At 39.9% G+C, this 19,672-nt stretch overlaps 2 protein-coding genes across 2 annotated transcripts in view; both read right to left on the reverse strand.

The window, feature by feature from the left end:
- ankrd12 (ankyrin repeat domain 12) overlaps nt 1-11,028 on the reverse strand; it is a 31,046-nt gene extending 20,018 nt beyond the window's left edge. Inside the window, exon 1 of the mRNA XM_079284655.1 lies at nt 10,900-11,028. The gene's annotated coding sequence lies outside the window, so the exon portion shown is untranslated. The remainder of the gene's footprint in view (nt 1-10,899) is intronic.
- Nucleotides 11,029-12,779: 1,751 nt separating this feature from the next.
- On the reverse strand, nt 12,780-18,859 carry ndufv2 (NADH:ubiquinone oxidoreductase core subunit V2). Its single transcript, XM_079284995.1, has 8 exons — nt 18,736-18,859; nt 17,721-17,783; nt 16,285-16,347; nt 15,671-15,787; nt 15,377-15,545; nt 14,871-14,980; nt 13,088-13,164; nt 12,780-12,979 (listed from the first exon to the last, which is right to left on the reverse strand). The coding sequence occupies exons 1-8, from the start codon at nt 18,775-18,777 to the stop codon at nt 12,886-12,888; spliced, it is 735 nt and encodes a 244-aa protein (XP_079141121.1). The 5' UTR covers nt 18,778-18,859; the 3' UTR covers nt 12,780-12,885.
- Between the last annotated feature and the right edge of the window lie 813 nt (nt 18,860-19,672).

The following is a 19,672-nucleotide window of genomic DNA, read 5'->3' on the forward strand; positions in this document are numbered from 1 at the left end:
CCACAGAGTGCATGATGGGACACGGAGGGAAGACGGCTAAGAATAGCACGAAGCCTGACACACAGAGCGCAGAGTATGCCGCCACGACCACCAGCAGTAACATTACTCCACTACAGCTCCAGAGTACCTCCTGCTGTGAGCTCTCACACCATGTAGAAAATACATGTGATTTCTCCTGGTCTCCCATGTGGCCACACACACACACACACACACACAAAGGAACCAACTAGAAAACGAGCTCTGAATGAGTCACCGTGCATAAAATGGTATAGACTAGTAGAAATAAAACCCAGCGGATTAAACAAGAATATTTCAAATCTAAATTCAAGATAAGAGTCAGATTTTCCTACAATAGGAGGCGGGCAAATCCTGCAACACACTCAAGGAGAAACACTACGCTTGCTGCGACAGTAAACAGCCGGTCACGTGGTGGTGGTCCTGTGTGCCGTCAGGCTAAATGATGGGGGAGGTCTCTCTCAGCTGCGCATCCACTCCCAGCCTCCGCCTCCTCCGACTACCTAATGAGTAGCAGGACAAAGCCAGGCGCAAAGGCCCTACTACTGAGGCTCCAGGAGAGGCAACAATACCCAGCCATCTCTCTCTCTCTCACACATGCACGCACGTCAAAGCTGTTGTGCCCTAGAAATGTCCAGTCCAATTATTTATCCCATTGACATCCCAAAATAAGAAGACAATCCTATTCTTCAACATGTCAGCAATCCAAATTATTGGTAAAATTATGGAAAATGACAAATTATCCATTCGAACTATTCATCAAATGAAAACAATCAAATGTATGCTTTTATCTTATGTTGTTTATAAATTGAGCATTAGGTTTGTGGCTGTTAGAATAAGAAAGCAATTTTAAAACATTAAATCAAAAGACCTGGTAACTTGTGGGGTTTTTACTTCAGTATTTAATATTGAATCGAGCAAAGAAATGCATTTCACAAAATACTTGATTAATTGCTGATAATAATAATAATAATAATAAATAATAATAAGAGTTCCAGCCAAAATCCAGCAACAACATGTAAACCAAGACAGTTGTCTTTGTTGCTTGAAAACCTGGAAATTGCTTTTGAAAATATACGATTAAAACAAAAACACACATAAGCCTCATCTGTTGGCTGTATTTACAGTCATGCCTTCAAAGGCATAACATTACATGCACAGAATAAGTGCGGCTCTCCTTCAGTCACTGGGTCATCGGGACTGATTTCGACATGGACAAACAAAGAGCACTGGACACTGGATGCCTCAAGGCGTCAGTTCACCTCTCGCCGCCCTGACCCCAGACAGACTAAACACACGCCTCCTCCAACCAGAGCGTCTGGCCTTCGTTCCGGTGGTTGTCCGGTTGCAGAAATGAGCCGGCTGTGTTCCTGGGAAAAGATGGAGAGCTCTGGTTCAACCTCCCCCACGTGGGAAAAGCATGGGTTTCCATTGCCAATAGTGGCGAGTAAATGAAATTTGACAGAAGCTACCGGTTTCCTCAAGGCACCCGCCCCTTACCGATTGAATCTGGTCGTCAAAATGAAACCACCTGTTAAAACTGTCAAAATCTACAATACATCAAGCATGCTCTTCCATTAAACTAAAGGACAAACCATGTTAGTTTGGCCAAAACACTTTCAGGACACCAAATTGTCTGGCTTAATTCATAATAATCCAAGCATTAAGCTGTTGTAAGACTCAGACATAATGCACTGCGTGTCCTAAATGTGAATTCTTGTAAGATTAAGAGCTGAACTCTTTCACAGCCTTAGCAATCACTTAAAAGCTTCCATAAAAAACAGGAATAGCCCCTAAATTTACAAGGGAGAGGCTCGGGGCATTGCTCGCACACAAATCAAAATAGCCTAATGTTTGTACTCGAGAGGCGTAAATGGGGTTAACGGTCCTGGCAGGAGAGAAAGGCTCAGCCCACTGAAACACGCCCATTCAAATTGGTCGGAGAGTCCGAGAGCCTTAAGAAGCCTGCGACCACAGCTCTGAATGTGGGTTAATGATCAGATATCCCAGCAGTGGACAAGAACAATGAAGCCTTTACTGCTGATTATGGGTGAAAGAGGAGGCGAGGGGAAGGATTAGAGCAAAGGTTAGGACCTAGGCATTGGTCTTGTTCCAGTTTCTACCACAGCGCCAAGCTCACATGACTGGACACAACACTGGGGAACTGTTGCTGTTCAACTTTCAAGGGAGGGTCAATCGCATAGCAGACATTTTGAAGTAGAACTGGAAAAAAAAATCGAAATTCATAAATGAACATAAATAACATGCTTATGTCATTTTATTCGGAAACAAAAACTACATTTCTTAAAAAGACGCGTCACCTTTCAACACAAACATGCAAGTATTAACTCAAAAAGTGATTTCATATCTTTTGCAGCTAGCGAATTAATAAAATGACATTGTCATCTTTGTCACTATCCATAAGACTATAAAATAAAACTTGAACAAGGTGTCATAACCTCAAGGTATCCCCAATCTACTGGGTTAAATATGAGCAACTAGCAGGCCTCAGTCTGAAAAATAAACCATGGAGGGAAATGCTGTTAGTTCTCATCATAACGTTCAAGAAATGCCTCCATGTACACCTGTCACATCCTATTAAGCTCGATGAGACGTTGATCCGATCACAGGCGCGACACGCGGTGCCAAAACCACAGCTTTGCAGAGCCAGAGTAAGCCTCAGAGAGGCCAACATGTTACGGTTGACGCAGCATCTCCGTCGTTAAACTGGAAAAAAAAAATGGACAATAAACAAAGCCTTCGATCAACAGTCATGGAGCATAAAGATTAATAGCTCAGACTCTCTACTGAGCACACTCGTCAGGTTCTACTACTTCATTGTGCACATTAATATTTAAAAAAGCCAACACACCGGTTGAACTGTGTTCTTGTTGCACAATGGTACACTGACCAAAAAGATCATTTGCCAATAAACAGCGTTTGCTCAATACTAGGCAAAAAAACAAGAGGAAAGAAACTTCATTTTAAACTTGTAAATACCAGCCAGACTTGTTTTAGCAAGAAATTAAATGTGCTGTATTTGGTCTAAATTACTCCTACATTTTGCCAACGATTATCTCGGCTGAAGCACAGAGACACTCTCGATATTAAATGATGTTTCAACATTATGTTAATACTAGATCATACAAACATCGCCTACGCTGTAGTCATCTTTTTCAACCGCTGCTTTTTGCCGCTGTAAAATGTATGAATCGTAAAAGCTTTACTCTGCCTTTACCGTAGCACTGAGGTCAGTTAAAATGTCAGTTAAAATGTGGATTCTTACACATTTGTTGATTGTGACAGTAGCCAGGCTGCTAGCGATAGCAGCTAGAAAACAAACCAGGAGTTACAAGGATGTCAGGGCCAGTTGCTAATGCTAGCGAACGCAAACACCAGCAGCCATTAACACACATATGAGTCATTGCCGTTTGATAATCTAAACAAAGAAAAGGTTTTCTTAAGGTGGCCTTTCTAAAAAGTTCAGAGGTGAAACTTACTAGATTACTAAACTATTTGAAATCTACTGAAACTATTAAAGTTGAACTTTCACACACACTACATGTCGCTTTCATTGATAATGTCTGCAACTGATCAGAAAACGAATGATTCATAGTTAGCCATGCTGTTTTTAAGCTTAGGTTAAAACTTATGTAGACAGAAACAAGTACAGACATGCGTAGCATGAGTAGTAAACCATATCACTGGCAATGATTAACAATATTTGACCACATTTACGAAAAAAGGTTCAGGCCAAAAAGGTCAAAGAAATGTCTGAGGGAGGGTTGCGACAAATCCAATGAAAAAACATGCACAGAAATAGTCCTGTGAATTAAATACTAATTCAACTATTTAGCAAGAGGCGGGTCCTTGGCCCTCAAAGCATGGTCCCTGTAAGGGCCAGAGTAAACAGGATATGATCGCTTTCTTTGGCATCAGTCAAGTGAAAGCAGCCCAGCGATGAAGAATGCAACCACGTGCCCATTGTCACATTGTCTCCCACCCTCCCTGTAACAATCAACGCACACTTATCCCCCTAACTGCTTATTCATAAAGAGGAAACGTTCAGCTACAATTAATTATTAAAAACCTAGAACGTTGTAATATTACAAACCATAGTTTTCCTAATTTCCTCCCCTCTGCATTGTCATGAGTCATTCTCCTGCAGGAAGGTCACAGGCTCTCAAATTGTCAGCCTTAAAAAAACACACCGGGTGGATTATCAGGCAATGTTAGCCGAGATACTGCACTCAACGTACCAAACAAAACAATTCTCCACACACATTCAGTCTGCTGGTAAAGACTAGCACATGTTGTGTAATCAGGAGGCTCTACCCACATCACACAAACTCACACTGCTGGGCCTCTCGAAATGCAGATACGCGCCCGATAGCGCAAACTGCAGATGCTGCGCTAGAGGCACTTCATCTCATAAACGGCACTAGTGCTTTCAGTCTCATTTGAACTGAAACACAATACATGTGGTCTACAAATTTAAATGAAAGAGATACGGAGCAGAATCGTAAGCTGGCTGGAATAGAGGAACACAACTATTTATGCCTGAGACTCTTTTTATTATTATTTATTACAACCTTTCCAAACCTTCAAAATACAGTGTTAGAAGGAATACTAAACAAGCGGAAGAATGAGAGTAAAACTAAAACTGACCGTTTTGGGGAGTTTCCCTTGAGATACTGTCCCGGTGTGCTCACTCAAAACTAAAAAAGGGGGACGGCATTTATATTTTGTTAAAAACCAATACACCTTTACTGGAGTCAGAATCCATAACAAGCCTGATTTGATACCAGTGCATTACCTTTATTTACCGTACTGTTCGGACTATAAGCCGCTACTTTTTACCCCACGCTTTGAGGCGTCTGCTTATAGTCCGGTGCGCTTTATATACAGATTTTTCCGTAGCTTTTCTCCGCCACAACAACAACCGCGACTTCCGGTTCCGGTCTAACAGCAGCAAGCCAGTTAGCCGTAAATGCTATTCAGAGCTATGAGCAGAGAAGATCAGCTTTTTCTCAAGTCTGCCAGTGGATCCTAACAGCGCGGAACAGTGTGACAGAATCCACCATCACCAAGGGCTTCCGAAAGTCTGGGATAGTACGAGATTAAGCTGACAGCGTAATGCGTGTTTTTGAGGTTTGCAATATAACTGCTGTCCGGAGTCTGCATTTGGGTCCTTGAACACACCACATCATGTAACGTTACCGGTACCTATATATATATATATATATATATATATATATATATATATACACATACATACATACATATATATACACATACACACACACAGTTATTTTATTACCAGCTGTATACCACTGATCCTGTATGGATGCGATAGGATTGCAATCGTTGTTGTATGGCCTGGCTCAGGTTAAACCCTTTGTAAACCCTTTGTAAAACATGAACAAATGCATACAGAGAATGAACGCCACAGAACTTTCTTTTATCGAGTGTGACAGATTTTCCAGTGTAGCATTAGAGCTGTACGGCCGAAAACGTAAATCACTGTATTGTTTTGAAGCTGAAGGCTTTTCAGAGGCTTTTCCGATACTGGATTTGGTGTTGGAACAAATCAAGTCATACCGATTCCTCTTATGATTCACACGATAAAGAGCCTAAATATTCAGTGAAATGAGGCTCACACAGGAGGGCATTTACTGTCCACCATTAAAGACCTTAATTTGTGTTATTTCACAAGTATTTCTATCTTTTCCAGGTAGGATAATGATTAGTATATTCATTGATAAAGACTTTATTTTCCATTCCACTGATCGGCATCAATACCCAACCACCTCCACCTCATTTTGAAGGTCACTTTCCTGCCAACTGTCATTTTCCTTTTCTTAAATTATTTAACACACCAGCCTAAAGTCTGATGAGCTATGCAACAAAGCAGTGTTGTGCTATAAAAATAAGATGCATAAGATGCATAAGATGAAAAAGACAACTCCTAAAGCAAGGGAATACTGTACGTCCTCACATAAATGTACCTATTCTTTACCTAAGAGGCTTACAGCCTATTTACAAAGGCTATAGCAGCCATGGTATGGTTTCCCCCGTTACATATGCAGTCGCTTATTTCTGTACCAGTGTTTATCAAGCCAGGAAATCTTTAAATGGTTCAAAAATAATTTAGCGTATTTGTTATTTTATTGTGACTGGACATGAGGTTGTTAAGATTGTGTTAACGGTACATACTTCACATCAAACTGGCCATTATGCCTCTCTTGGGGCTTTATTTCTTAACAGGCATCGGCGTTGCTTTCTCACACTAGGTACCTCTCTCTGTTTATGAACATTTGCCTGGACTACACGTGCAACACCGAACGTGACTGCAGACTCTTCATGTCATTTTCATGATTTGGCAGAAATTAGAGGAAAATTAGATTTTGTTTGAGCATCCAGACTCGTCACTCAATACATACGGGTGAGATCAGAAGATGAATGTTGGCTCTGAATGTCGCCAAGATAAGACAATATTGCCAAATTGACCAAATCGACTCCCTGGCTGAAAAGTCAGTTCTTCAGACTCGCACCATAGCAGGACTGCAACAAACTATTTTGTATAAAAATAAAATGCTCTCAAATTACTCTAACTAGCAGCTCAAAAAATTTACTATTTGTAAGGAAAATAAAGTGGTAAACTGCTAATATTTGACTCTGAAATATGCGCTACCGAGTTGCTGGTTTCTGTATATTCATGAATCAATGCAATCTCATTCATATATGACAACAATAAAAGTGCAGAGTGAGGAGATCCTTCCATCAAATTAAATGCTCCAAGTTACACTAATAAATGACAATGAGGGTAAGCAATAAAACCAAACCTAACGGATGTGAGAAAGACAGACGGGTCATTTTGAAAGAGAAAAGCTTTGGGGAATCTGCAAAACCAAGATCAAAATGAGTCAGTCAAGGAAACTCTTCAATAGAAGGTGAGGAAGAGGAAATTAACATCTGCAACACCAATTCTTACAAAAAAAAAAAAATCTGCCCTCTCACAGAATAACAGACCATAATCGGTTGTGGAAGACAAGTGGCTTATGAAATTGCCAGTCATCAATTAAGTTCAACCAATATCTGGCCGACTGTTGTTAAATTCCCCCTCAACATGTACGGTAGTGTGCATGGAGATTTAATGGTGGCATTAGCCAGTTGGCTATGACCGTTAAATACTTTAAAAGCAATGTTTTGCAGTAGTTGCAGCATCACAAGATAAAGCTTGTAGCACATCACATTAAAATACAATAAACTAAAGTTACCACGGCCATTAAAACGGCCAGAAATCCCCCCCAGGAGTACTTACCTGTTAAGAGTTTGGAGGGGGGGTTGGGGGGGACTAAAGTGTGTGCCATAGCTCAGTAATATGTTTGAAGTAGCACTGTAGCTATCAATGATTTTAATTTTGAGTATTCTACTAATTACTATTACCTATAAACCGATGTTGGCACAAAACCCACTACAGAAGCTATGTCCACCATTAGGTATAAAGAGGTCTTATCTTAGCAACAGGGACATTCCATACACTGTTGAAGTACATTTCTCTCTCTCTATCAATAGTTGTTTTGGGATTGCTTGTGACAGTCCTAGTGCCAACCTTAATGACGAGCGCTGTGTATTTTTGGAACGAGAAATCAACAAGATGCAGTGATTCAGTTTTTAGGTTCATCAATTAAGTCACACAGTTGGATAAAAGCAGTCTATTTAGAAAAACAGGTGTGACTTTTCTATTGAGCAGAGTTAATGTGACAGTCTATAAAAGGTTAAGAGACGCAGCATTTCCTACATACAGGGCTACATAAACGTGTCGTAGTTTCAATGTCAAATATCAAAAACTGGCAGCAGATTTTCAGAAAGCACAACAACCGAAGATACACGTCGGCATGAATGAGGCAAGAAAAATATATATAGAAAAAAACAGTACTTCGGTACTGACGCCAGAATACTCCTAATGCATTGCAAGACACTATATGGTGATATATTGCAATATCAATAGCTTTCCTCATCCTATTTTCACACTCAAACTTCAGCACAGTGGGACTTCTTATTCAATCTCAGCTAAAGTACCATCTGATGCATGCTCAAGCTACATCAACACTCCTACGTTTTGTTTTAATACGTATATCGTTTGCTACGTTTACGCCTAGCGCCCCAACTACTACACTGTTTCAGATACGGCTTAGTTTAAAAACTCCGGGGTTACGTTTTAGTCTTGACGAGCAGAAACGGAGACCTTTGGAAACGATGTCGCGGCCACTCACATCCATGACTTGTTTGGATCGTAGCAATCACGATGAGTCCTTCTATTGTTATATAAGAGTAATCAGCCCAACAGAGCGGACATTTGAAGGCATGGTTTGTGGCTTTGAGGAGGGTGATGGACAATAAACAGTGGACCTTCCTTTTCCTAGCTATGCTTATTTTGTTTACACTAAATTTGTCTATTTGAGAGTGTGTTGGAAATATAGAGGAAGATCTTAAGTATCAAACAGGACCTAGGGTGCTGAAACTCTCATGTGTACAGAGATTTCATTTTATAATGCCATTTGAAAACAAAAATGTATTCGTGTGGATCAGTTGCCAAGTACACTCGCAGGACCTTTAAGGATTCTTATGTCCTGTGACTGTGGTTGAACACTGAGATACTTGTACAAACATCATGGACACCAAAAGAGAACTCACTACTTACTCACCAAACTCCCACCCAAACATATTTTATGTATTACTATGTCACAACATAATTTGAAGCTCTTCTCTCCTCAATTGTCTCAATTGCTGTTGGGTTTTAGAAACAAATAAATATTAAATTAACAATATTATTTCGAAAACACTTTGTAATTATAGAACCGGTGAATTTCCTGTTTATGGAGGTCTGAATTTGACAGGTAGCAAGTCTTGTGCTTTATATTAGTGATGTCAAAACATGGAAGACAGTACACAGGTTGTCATTCAACCCTAAGTACATTACCACAGTCAATTTAATCTATTACTGTAGTTTATCCTCTCTGGTTTAAGGTGTGACAACGAGTGAAATGACCAAGTGTTAGCCAAATTGAAGACGTGCTAATCGCTCCGTCTTCCAGGTTAGACAACCCTGTCATACAACTTTTTAAAATGAGTTGATGCAAAACCCTGGGAGACTAATTAGACAAATTAAACCAGACTGGTGCCACAACCCAGGTGCCACCACCCAATCATTACACAATACAGTGAGTGAATTTAATAATAGTAAAAGGCCAAATGGTGTATGCATGTAGATCTGTTGTGTTCAAACACCCGTTCTCGCTAATAATGCCTTTAGCAAATTACCAAATATAATTTACAGGAAGAGTATGGGTTACGATTTGTTTTACCGTTGCTTTTTTGTAGTTGTAAACATATTTTCAACATAACTAGTTTGTTCTCTGGCAATAGCCAAGTTAATTAAAATAATTGCTTTGAGATCATGGAATGTTTTATATTGCTCACACATGCCTTTTCTTCTTGAGCATAGACGTTTTGTTCAACAACAGAACGCAAACGTTTCCTTGTGATCACACAATTAAATCGAACGTTGTGATAACACAATATTTTAAAAAAGCATTACAATTAGTAACCCCCACGTTCCTATTCTTGGCAATACCAGCGAGGTTTAACATTTTTAGGCTGCCTCTTCCTTGGCCTAACAAAAGACATGCATATCTCTCACATCTGAATTTAAGTATTTAGCATCTTATGTGTTTACACTGTTTAAATAATGTGCACGGTTTGTTTTTCTATTATCATGTTGTTACAACATTCGTATTTATGTCAAATATATTGTAACGCTTTGGTAAAGTATTCCTCTCCCCTCTCAATATTAATAGTATTTGGGAATATATATATATATATATATATATATATATATATATATATATACACACACATACACATGAGATCATCAAATTCCGTCTCATCAAAGTGTCTCGTGGGTGTTTTAAATTTAAAAGGTCGACGTTTTGTTGCTTTGCAATGGTCGCCGTCGTCATCTAAACACAGGCAGCTTTTGTATCAGGCAACACACCCCCAATATGTCATCGGCTGGGAGGCGCAAGCTCCTGGTTATCTAAGCTATGCTAGTTCCTTTTATGAAATACCAAAACATAGCTACATATGTACGCTAGATGTATAATAGTCATTATCCAAACAACAACGGCGCTTTGGGTAAACAAACGGTGGCGTTTGGCTACATCATTGCAGACAAACACCACCCACCTCACAGTAATGTCGCTCGTTCTTGCTTTCAATGAAATATGTTGAGCTCTTAAATGTTTTAACTGTAGTTAGTAAACACAACGAGCTCAAATAACGTTATACGTCCTGAAATACGTTGCACGTGTTAAATATGTTGTGTGCTGTCACTCTACGGCCAACATAAGTAATATCCGCAAGTTTCATGTTTTAATGCCAATATTTGACACGAGAGCACAGCCAGAGACAAAAGCCCACTGCAGCCCCTCCGCTTAATCTAGCTAGCGAGCTCGTTTGCAGCCCGACACAGCCTCGCTGTCTGGGGCTAACCAAGCTCACCGTGCTTCAACCCGACATTTTCTCCTATCGGCTTTACGTCTTCCCGCTTCATAAGAGGCGGCGAGTTTTCTAAACGCAGATACAAAAGGGTGACATCCCAGTTTATGGAAGTACTCAAAATGTGTGTAACGCACGTGGCACACAACTATAACCAAAGCCCACGCACAAGACACATAACGTTCGATTTTCGCACGCAGTTTACTTCACGTTAGCACACCGTTAGCACGCTCGCCTGTAGCCAGATGGCTAACGTTCACTGACGTTAGGATTTTCTATGATCCAAAGGCAATCAAACAACTAACCTTGTTTTGCGCTTACCTTGAAACTGGGTCACGCGTATCCCCACTCACACATTCGGGTTCTGCTACTTGTGAATATTGCGCAATATAAACAGTTATTTCCTAAATATTGGACCTTAACCGTAGCCTACGGCTGTGTGACGTTCATCGCTGGTTTTGAAAACATCCCAGCCGTTCGTTGCCCGTCCTCTCCGAAAAGAAAAGCCCAGCAAAACATGCAAGCGTCGTTTTCATTGGTCGAGGAGACGTCACGTGACTGCTCTGAGCCCCCACCGAACTTAAAACGTCTCTTCGTCTGCTGGATAGACTATAGATGGGTATGTGTGTGGAAACCATTTAACTCGTTGTTTTGTCGACGCTGTGAGTAAATCCGCACCTTTATTACTGTTAAGAACATTCTCCGCGCTTTCATCTTTTATCAGCTAGTGGCGTGTAACAACGTCAGTTGATGCTTATTAGCGTGTATGATTTGGGATTGAAATGATAGGAGGAGACGGAACAGTAATGGGCACTTGACGTCATCTTTTCCGCTGCTGTGTGATGCGGTTAGTGGGAACTTTCTCGAAGATTCACCGCGGAGGTTAACAGAGGAATGGCTGTTTCCTTGTATCTCTCTTTGTGAGCACGGTTTAGTAATTTTGGTGTCAGTTTAATTAACAAACAGATCGTGTGAAGGAGCCCCGCTTATATAGTCCGCCAACTCATTGTATAGGCCAGCAGCTCATAATCGGTTGCGCAGTGATATTTGCATCGTGGTGTATGGTGCGCGCATGCGCCGTGGTGTACAATATTACATGTTGCAGAGCCGGCTTGAAAGTCGCAAGAGGAAACCGTAGTGGGGGTGGGGCATCGGCTAGACACGAGAAAAACGCCACCGGGGCAGAATGGAAATGTCAGGAGCAGTTGTAGGAATAGGGCTGTGTGTGTTGAGAATTATAAAAGATTAACCGGATTAACTTTAAAGATATTTGGGATTCATGAATAAGTCAGAATGTATAATTTAACATAAATATAACTGCATTTGGACTTCACGTCACAAAGTGCTCGTTTACAATACCAGTAATTAGCTACATCTTTATGAGTAAGACTTAGTAGAAATCTAATTTTGGAATTAAATTGTAATTAATCATATCCACATTGTATCATTTTGGGTATTATACATTTAAATAATTACTAGTTGAAACAGAAATTCAAGATATATCTAATTTAGTTGTGAGTAGGGATGATTTCAGTCAGAAACATGTAATCATTTACAATTCTAATATTGTTCGGTTTATCTTTGGATAGTCAAAAATGCCATTCGGTTGCCAACTGTGATATGTATTCACTCAAGCTAATATGTGATCAAATGACATTTCATTCGGAATTCTGACCAGAAATACATATTAGGATGTCTTCTCTTCTATTTTTATTTAATTGTTTCAGTTTAGGTGGATGGACTGGTTTTGATAAATGTACACAACTCTTCTGAAGGCGTTTGAATGTGTATATATGAATGGTCGTCAGAGAAAGATGTCACTTAAGTTGCGCTGATTATGGCAACTGCGACATAAGCTGCTCTTCTTTTAGAGCACAGCATCGCGAGGTAAAGCTCTGTAATATTTAACTAAATAAAATAGTATTTACGGTTACAGTGTTTTAGGTTTAGTTCATGTTTGTCAGCTACGATATTCCAGTGCACAAAATAGTATAATTTAACTAAGATACACTTCTAGGACCCTGAAAAGACATAATAATTCTGTAAAAGACCAGATTGTTAAACATGCCAGGAAATACTTGCAGTATGAGATTCTTAGTGTCAGTCCTATGTGTTTATATTCAGCGCACTACTGTCAAGTGTGACTGATAGAACTGTAGTTGTCGTCACAGGCTAAATGATACTGTAAGTGACACCTTGAGCACAGGTATATGAACAGTTTATTTACACAACATGTTTGAATTAGGCATAATATGAGCTTCAGGGACAAGTTGCTTTTAATAAAAGCAGATGTTGGCCTAAAAATGTCTACAGGTCCGGTCTTACACCGAAGCCCGGTCCTTTAGGAGGCTCGATCAGAGAGGTCAGTCCACCTGCAGGCTCACAGGAGAAACGCCCGTTCCTGTAGAAAAAGGAAACAGAGAATACGTCTTAAAGCGCAGTCGGAGCACATACAATCAAACATAAAAAATATAATCGGCTAATTAGTTCATGATGGTTTTGTATGTACCTGGGCCCAGGTAATGGGACTCTGCCTGCCTTGAGCTCATCAATAATGTCCTCAATGTCCTTCGGTAAGAGGTCCTCCTGGAAACAAGAAGAGAGCGGGATGAATGAGAAGAAAGGCAAATTTTGCATTGCTCGTGGTTTTGTGCTGGATAATTAACGTCTTAACAGTTTTTCACATTCTTCAACCCGTATAAAGAGCTGCAGGGATGACGTATTTTCGTAGGGCAAAGTTAGCATTACACTGGTTCCCTCGACAAAAACCCAATGGGATTGTTACATTACATTTTGGATTGTTGCAGAAAATAAGCTCCATGGCGAAGTTAGCGTTGGGCTATAAACAAACTATACCAGAGTCACATGACCGCGAATACAAACAACTAGGCTGTAAAGGCAGACTTTTGGTCGTAATGACGTTTTGTAGTCTCATTTAGCAACTTGTTAGCAACCGTCTTTTTAAGACACGTAAACGCTTAAAAACTCACAAGGGTGGTATTTTTATATCATAGAATAAAATGTGAAAATATCTTTAGCTTGTGTTTAACACAGACCTTGTTGCAGGCATCTTATCAGAAACCCATCCAAAAAAACGCATTGACTTCGAGACGAGGGAACCGGAAAAATGTTGGGGTTTTAGGACTCATTCCTGCAGCTCAAAGCTAAGGAGAGAGAGGAAGGTTAAGAGGCACTATTTGAAATGCTACTTTTGCAATATGCTTATGAGGATTATAGCTAATTCTAAAATGACAATCAGGTATAGTAATGGTCAGAATGGCTAAATGTTCATGTAGTACAACAGATAATGATCGGTTGAAATCCCCTTATAAAAGATAACATGATGGTTTTCCTAAAGTCCGTGCTAAAGTGATTACAACTGTTCCAAATCATTGAATGAATAGAATTCAATGAATTGATTTTTTAACCCAGGTAACCAAAGAAGAGCTGGTTATGCTCGATCATTTTCATGCCCGAACAAATCACACAGGTTGCGTTTTGCAACTACTGATGAATGAATGTAACGGCATTACAAATTGCTCAGTTACAGCATTATTTACTTTGTTAATGTGCATTAATTATACATTTACAAACAATCGGACATGCTGTTTAACAGGCATATCTGTGCAGCTGCACTAATGTTTCCTCAGTGCTGCTGCTCTTTCCAGGTTTAAACCCAGAATCAACCCGACACACGTGCTTATCTACAAAACGTTGCATCTTAAATAAAAAGGAATGATTCTAACACTGAATGCCCGTTACTTAAATAAAATGCTAAACTCGGTGCCCGCTTACTCTTGACGTTAACACATTTTACCCGTTCTGCCTGCAAGGATCACACCTCAGCAATTTCACGTGTTGCAGAAAAACCCTCCTTTCCCAGCCAAGTTTATCTTAAATGGGTCATTCTCTTCTGCTCAGCTTGCAGGAACTAAACGTCTCATGGCGATTGAGTGCAGGATCATTTCAGATAATGTAACCACAACCCCAAAAAGCAAGCTTTTAATAGCATATCTGGCTCCTAAAGTGAACCTTTGCACATAACAGTTGTTATTCTAGCCATATCATTTGTCTGCCATGGTTTCCATTTCCCACGTTTATATTTGTTTTGAGCCTTACATGCGTAGGCTGAATCACACCGGCATTGGCTTCCAAAGAAAAGAGAAAAGGACGGTAGCGCCCCTGAAAAAGGGGCTGGGAGGTGTGTTGCAGATATTATTTGCAAAACTCATTTCAGGCATGAACCTAATTTTGTTAATTAAGTTATAATGTCCATGTAGTCAAACACTCACGTAATAGTTGTCATTGATCTGCACCATTGGAGCATTCACACAGGCGCCCAGGCATTCCACTTCTATGAGGGTGAACAGCTTGTCAGGGGTAGTTTCTCCAACCTTGATTCCTGTGGGAAAACCAACATGCTTTATATTTATCCAGACTTTTCTGACAAGCTGCAGATTATCTTCAAGCAGTGCTACCGGACATTACACAGCTGTGCTGTGAGGTATTACTAATAGTATAGCCTCACTATTTGGTTGATTGAAAGAACAATCTAGTACGAAGATGCTCTATTAAATGCGACACAGACTGAAGTCTGTTGGCAGAAGTTGTCTGGCTTGATTTCAGGGTGCTATGTCTTCCTTTTTGCTGCGACAGTTTGCTGTTGTTTAAACTGTATATTTATAAGTTTGTTCCCAACCTCTGTTTATATGAAATACGCACAATAAAAAAATAATAATAATCATCTGTCTTTTCATCTCTTCATTGGTGCCCCACCCTAAAAAACCGTCTCTCTTACCCAGCTTGTTTTGGATGGCCTCCAGGATGCTGTCTGAGTTGCAGAGCATGCAGGGTGTTGTTGTGCAGATCTGAATGAAGTGTTTTCCCACGGGTTGACGCAGGAACATCGTGTAGAACGTCACTACTTCATACACTCTCATTGGAGCAACTTCCAGAACCTCAGCGACCTGAACGAAAACAATTGCATGACACTTAAGACATGATGTTGTATGAACTTTCATGAAAATGTTTTCCCAACGGATCCAATTGGCATCACACAGCTGTAAGACAAATGGCAGAAGAAGCACTGTGCCTTGTTCATGGCGGAGATCGGGAGCCATCCATGTTGCCTCTGGGCTACGTCCAACACTGGGATGGTGGCTGCTTGCTTGTGTCCAGTAGGGTACATGGAGATGATCGCATCGATCCTCTACAAGGGATCAAAGAGGGAAAAAAGGCATTGCTCAGAATAAGAATTGTTGCATTCAATAATTAGACCAATTTAAACTATCAAATGTTCATACAAAATCATTACCTGCACAGATATTTACAGACGATGCACTGATCATGGGATATGGTTTGACATCAGCTTTAAAAAGTAATGTGAAGCTGAATATAACAAAATAATAATTGTTTTATATTGGTGATAACGATCAGGTGCTCATATTTTACTGTCCATTAAAATGTAAAAAAAAAACGTGACAAAATATATTGATAAGAAATCCATGAATCACATTTCAACCTTTTAGATTTAAATAAAAAGATTAAAAAAATAACGTGAATATAAATTGTCTGGCTGAAACAGTACAAACATGTTTCACTCGTTCAACTTGTTTGTCTGAATTTGTATTCAAAGACATATACAGATAAAATGTAAGATGTTGGTCAGTGCTTCCCCTGAATGCTCAACACAGATGTGAACCGTACCTTCATGTTCTCCTCGGTGAACTCAAAAGGAGTATCTGGGTTGTTGTCGGGAGTATCTCTGTGCTGGAACAGAAACACCACTGTTATACAAGGACAGTTAACATTGTTTATCAAAGATATAATTATCATCAGTCATCTTCAAATAACATTTATATTTATTCCCGTTTAAAAAATGTGAAGCTAATACTTTAGACTGAATATTTTTTTATATTATACATGGATAAGAGGCCTAAATCAATAGTATGTATGCTTTTGTTTAACCAACAACCACCGCTTTCATGTGAGTAACAGGCGTATGTGTCGATCTGATAAACTATGAATAACCCTGTAAGGCCTCGGGGGAAAACAGGTGTTGCTATCAGACCGTTGAGAAGACTCAACACAGATAACAATTATTCGGGCCTCTGCACACACTGCCCCCTTGTGAGCAGCAAATATCCTTTGTGCAATTAAGAAAAAGAACAACTTGAAATGTAATGGAGTTTGAAGTTAAAATTGTCAAAAGCCAGCATACCCAGTTCCAAAAGAGTTCAAAGACAAGTCAGCCAAAGTGACTTTTCTCCAATCACAGATTAAAAACACCGTTACTGTCCAGGGACAATGAAACCATGGCATGTTTCCATTACATGACAATATCACATGTGATGTTTTTGTTGCACAGCATGGCTCTAATAGGCTCTAAAGGCAGCTACTGGGATAAATTAAAAGCTCCTGAAAAACACCTTCGGGATTATTTCAGCAAAAATAGAAGCACAAACACATCGCTGAATCATGCAACGATCACATTTATACATTTGTTTTATTGGCTGAAGCCTATACTAATATTATGACCACCTGTAAATAACAGGTAGATACAGTCTATCACTCAACTGACTTTGTGGTTGTGAAAGATGTGTTTATATCAGTATTCTGTGTGGACTCTGGAGTAAAACAGGCATTTCATAAAAAAATGATTATGCTAGATGGACGAATAAAACCTCAATCTCCAGAATGTGGAGCACAGAATGAAGGAAAGAATTCTAACCCATATGTTTTCTTTACCCGTTTAAAACGCATCAACTTGCAAATAACTTATTTTCAAACTTCAGATAAAATGTTGCAACACAGTACGTGAATATGCCACATATAGCCCTCATTAAAAGGTCATAAAAATAAAGACATTATGGACTGATGCTTTGATATAATACAGAGTAATGGTGTACAGTATTATGTGCACGTTCTCTATTACAACTGGGCTGATCACACGGATGCAAGGCCACAAAAGGTCAACAATAAGGGCAATTGACTGATATCAATCGGGACAATATTGCATATTCTGAGCACCAGAAAAATGTGATTTCAACAAATTAAGGCTGCCTACACTGCACTGCACTGGCTACTCTGTTCCCAACTTCTTCTGCACATTTCTTGACTTTGGCAAAGAAACTGTAACTCACCACAAAGATGCCACCGGCTCCAGCGCGTGCAGCAGACTGATGCAGACTCCTGACCTGCCTGGCCTGCAAATACAGAGAGAGAGCAGTCAGATAAAATACCCGGTAGTGTGTGACTTCATACTTTAACATCCCACGAGAGAGTCTTTTGGGTGGGCATGTCTCGCTTCAGACTTCCTGAACGGACTGTAAAGTTAAAAGTGACAAACATGTGATGTTCTCATCGTCTACCACAGACAGTGTCCCTAATTTTACATAATTATGCATACTTTTTATAGCGACAGAGTAATTGACATTCTGTAAATTAAAAAAATATATAACAATTATCAGGTCAATTAAAATAAATCTGACTGTTCTCGTCATTGTGTACAACTAATTGTAAGAAGCTTAAACCATCACAACATGGGATACCTTCACATAAAGATAGCTGAGGTACTAATTTATAAAAGGTGTGTATCATTGACATTTACACATTTAAGGGATATAAATACAGGTCGTAGTTTAAAATACTTAGATACATCCTTAATGTACTCATTTGACTCTTAATTGGGGAATTATTAATAGAAATTTAAGATGATCGTAAAATGATATTAGGTTATTACCGGTTCCTGATGTCTAATTTCTTAGCAGTAACCTCAACTTAACCCAAACCTCACACACACACACAGTCTTCCCATGCAATGCAATGATCTACGTTATGGGGACTTGCATGTCGTCCCCAAAACAGAATAGCTAACGAGTTGCAGTTACGTGTTTTAGACCAAACTACTTCTAATACGCATGTGTTCATGTACCAGACAAACGTTTCCTTTGCATTGCTAATTTTTGCCAAACGATCACCTTGTAAACATTTGACAGCAGTAGGCTAAATTAGCTAGCATGCTAATGTTACCAACGTTACTTAACGCTAGCTTAGCGGCCTACTTGCCCTTGTGAGGAGTCATAGCATTTTTCTCCAAGTTGTCGAAAAGGGGATTGACATTTTCACCCAGAACCATAACGAATATCATAAACATACCGTCTGCGACACTGCAGAGCGAAGTACAGCAGACAAGAACATCTTGGAGCTTGAAGTTTGGTCCCAGTGCGTTACCAAATGGACGGGACAGCAGCAGCCGACATCAACACAAGAGTGTTCACGCTCGATTACAAGGGTCTGACGTGAGCCACGACGTCACACGTCAGTCGCAGTGCAACTGAATCGATCCCAGATTGAAATCTGAGCTAAAATTCAAACGTTGCCAGCAGCCATTTAGACTTTTGTTATGTAACCTGAATGGTGGTTCACGTTGCATGCTAAACAGAGTTTACCACGGACAAACATTCCAAAGCATAAAAAGACTGAATATGTTTAATTACACATTATTACATATTATAATAGTGAAATGTGCAAATAGTTTATATAATGACACATGTTAACAGTTTTAACACAAAACAATGCTTCAAATTGCTTCTCAGGAAAGTATATTATATTATAAGATGCTAATTAAAATTATTATTTCATAAATGTTTGATCATGGGTGACATTGTTATGTGATGTTCTGTGATGGAGCGTGGCAAAGCCTTGAGGATCAGGGATTTTTTTTAATGGCTGTCAGTGAACAAAATGTTGTTGTTTCTCTCGCTCTCTCTCTCTCGTGCTCCCTCTCTCTCTCTCTCTCACCCCATCACCCACCCTGTCAAATCAAACCACCTCATGCATACATGAATCCCCAGCATTCGTCCTGCTGCTTGGATAAATAATGCCATCAACAGGCCAGAGGGGGCTCGTCCAATGAAAAAGTGGGAGTGTTGCACCCTGCAGGCCGATTGGCTGCCTTGGCCAGAAACAGACTGAGTGAGCCTGCAGCTCAGGGATTAGAGGTGGGTCTCTCTGCATGCTGAATTGTGTTGCTTCAGTACAAGAGGCCTTGTAGCGGTCTTACTTTACTCAGGAGGATCCAGACAGATCAGCT

The sequence above is a fragment of the Melanostigma gelatinosum genome, assembly GCF_949748355.1.
Source record: "Melanostigma gelatinosum genome assembly, chromosome: 15".
In the NCBI taxonomy this organism is placed as follows: Eukaryota; Metazoa; Chordata; class Actinopteri; order Perciformes; family Zoarcidae; genus Melanostigma; species Melanostigma gelatinosum.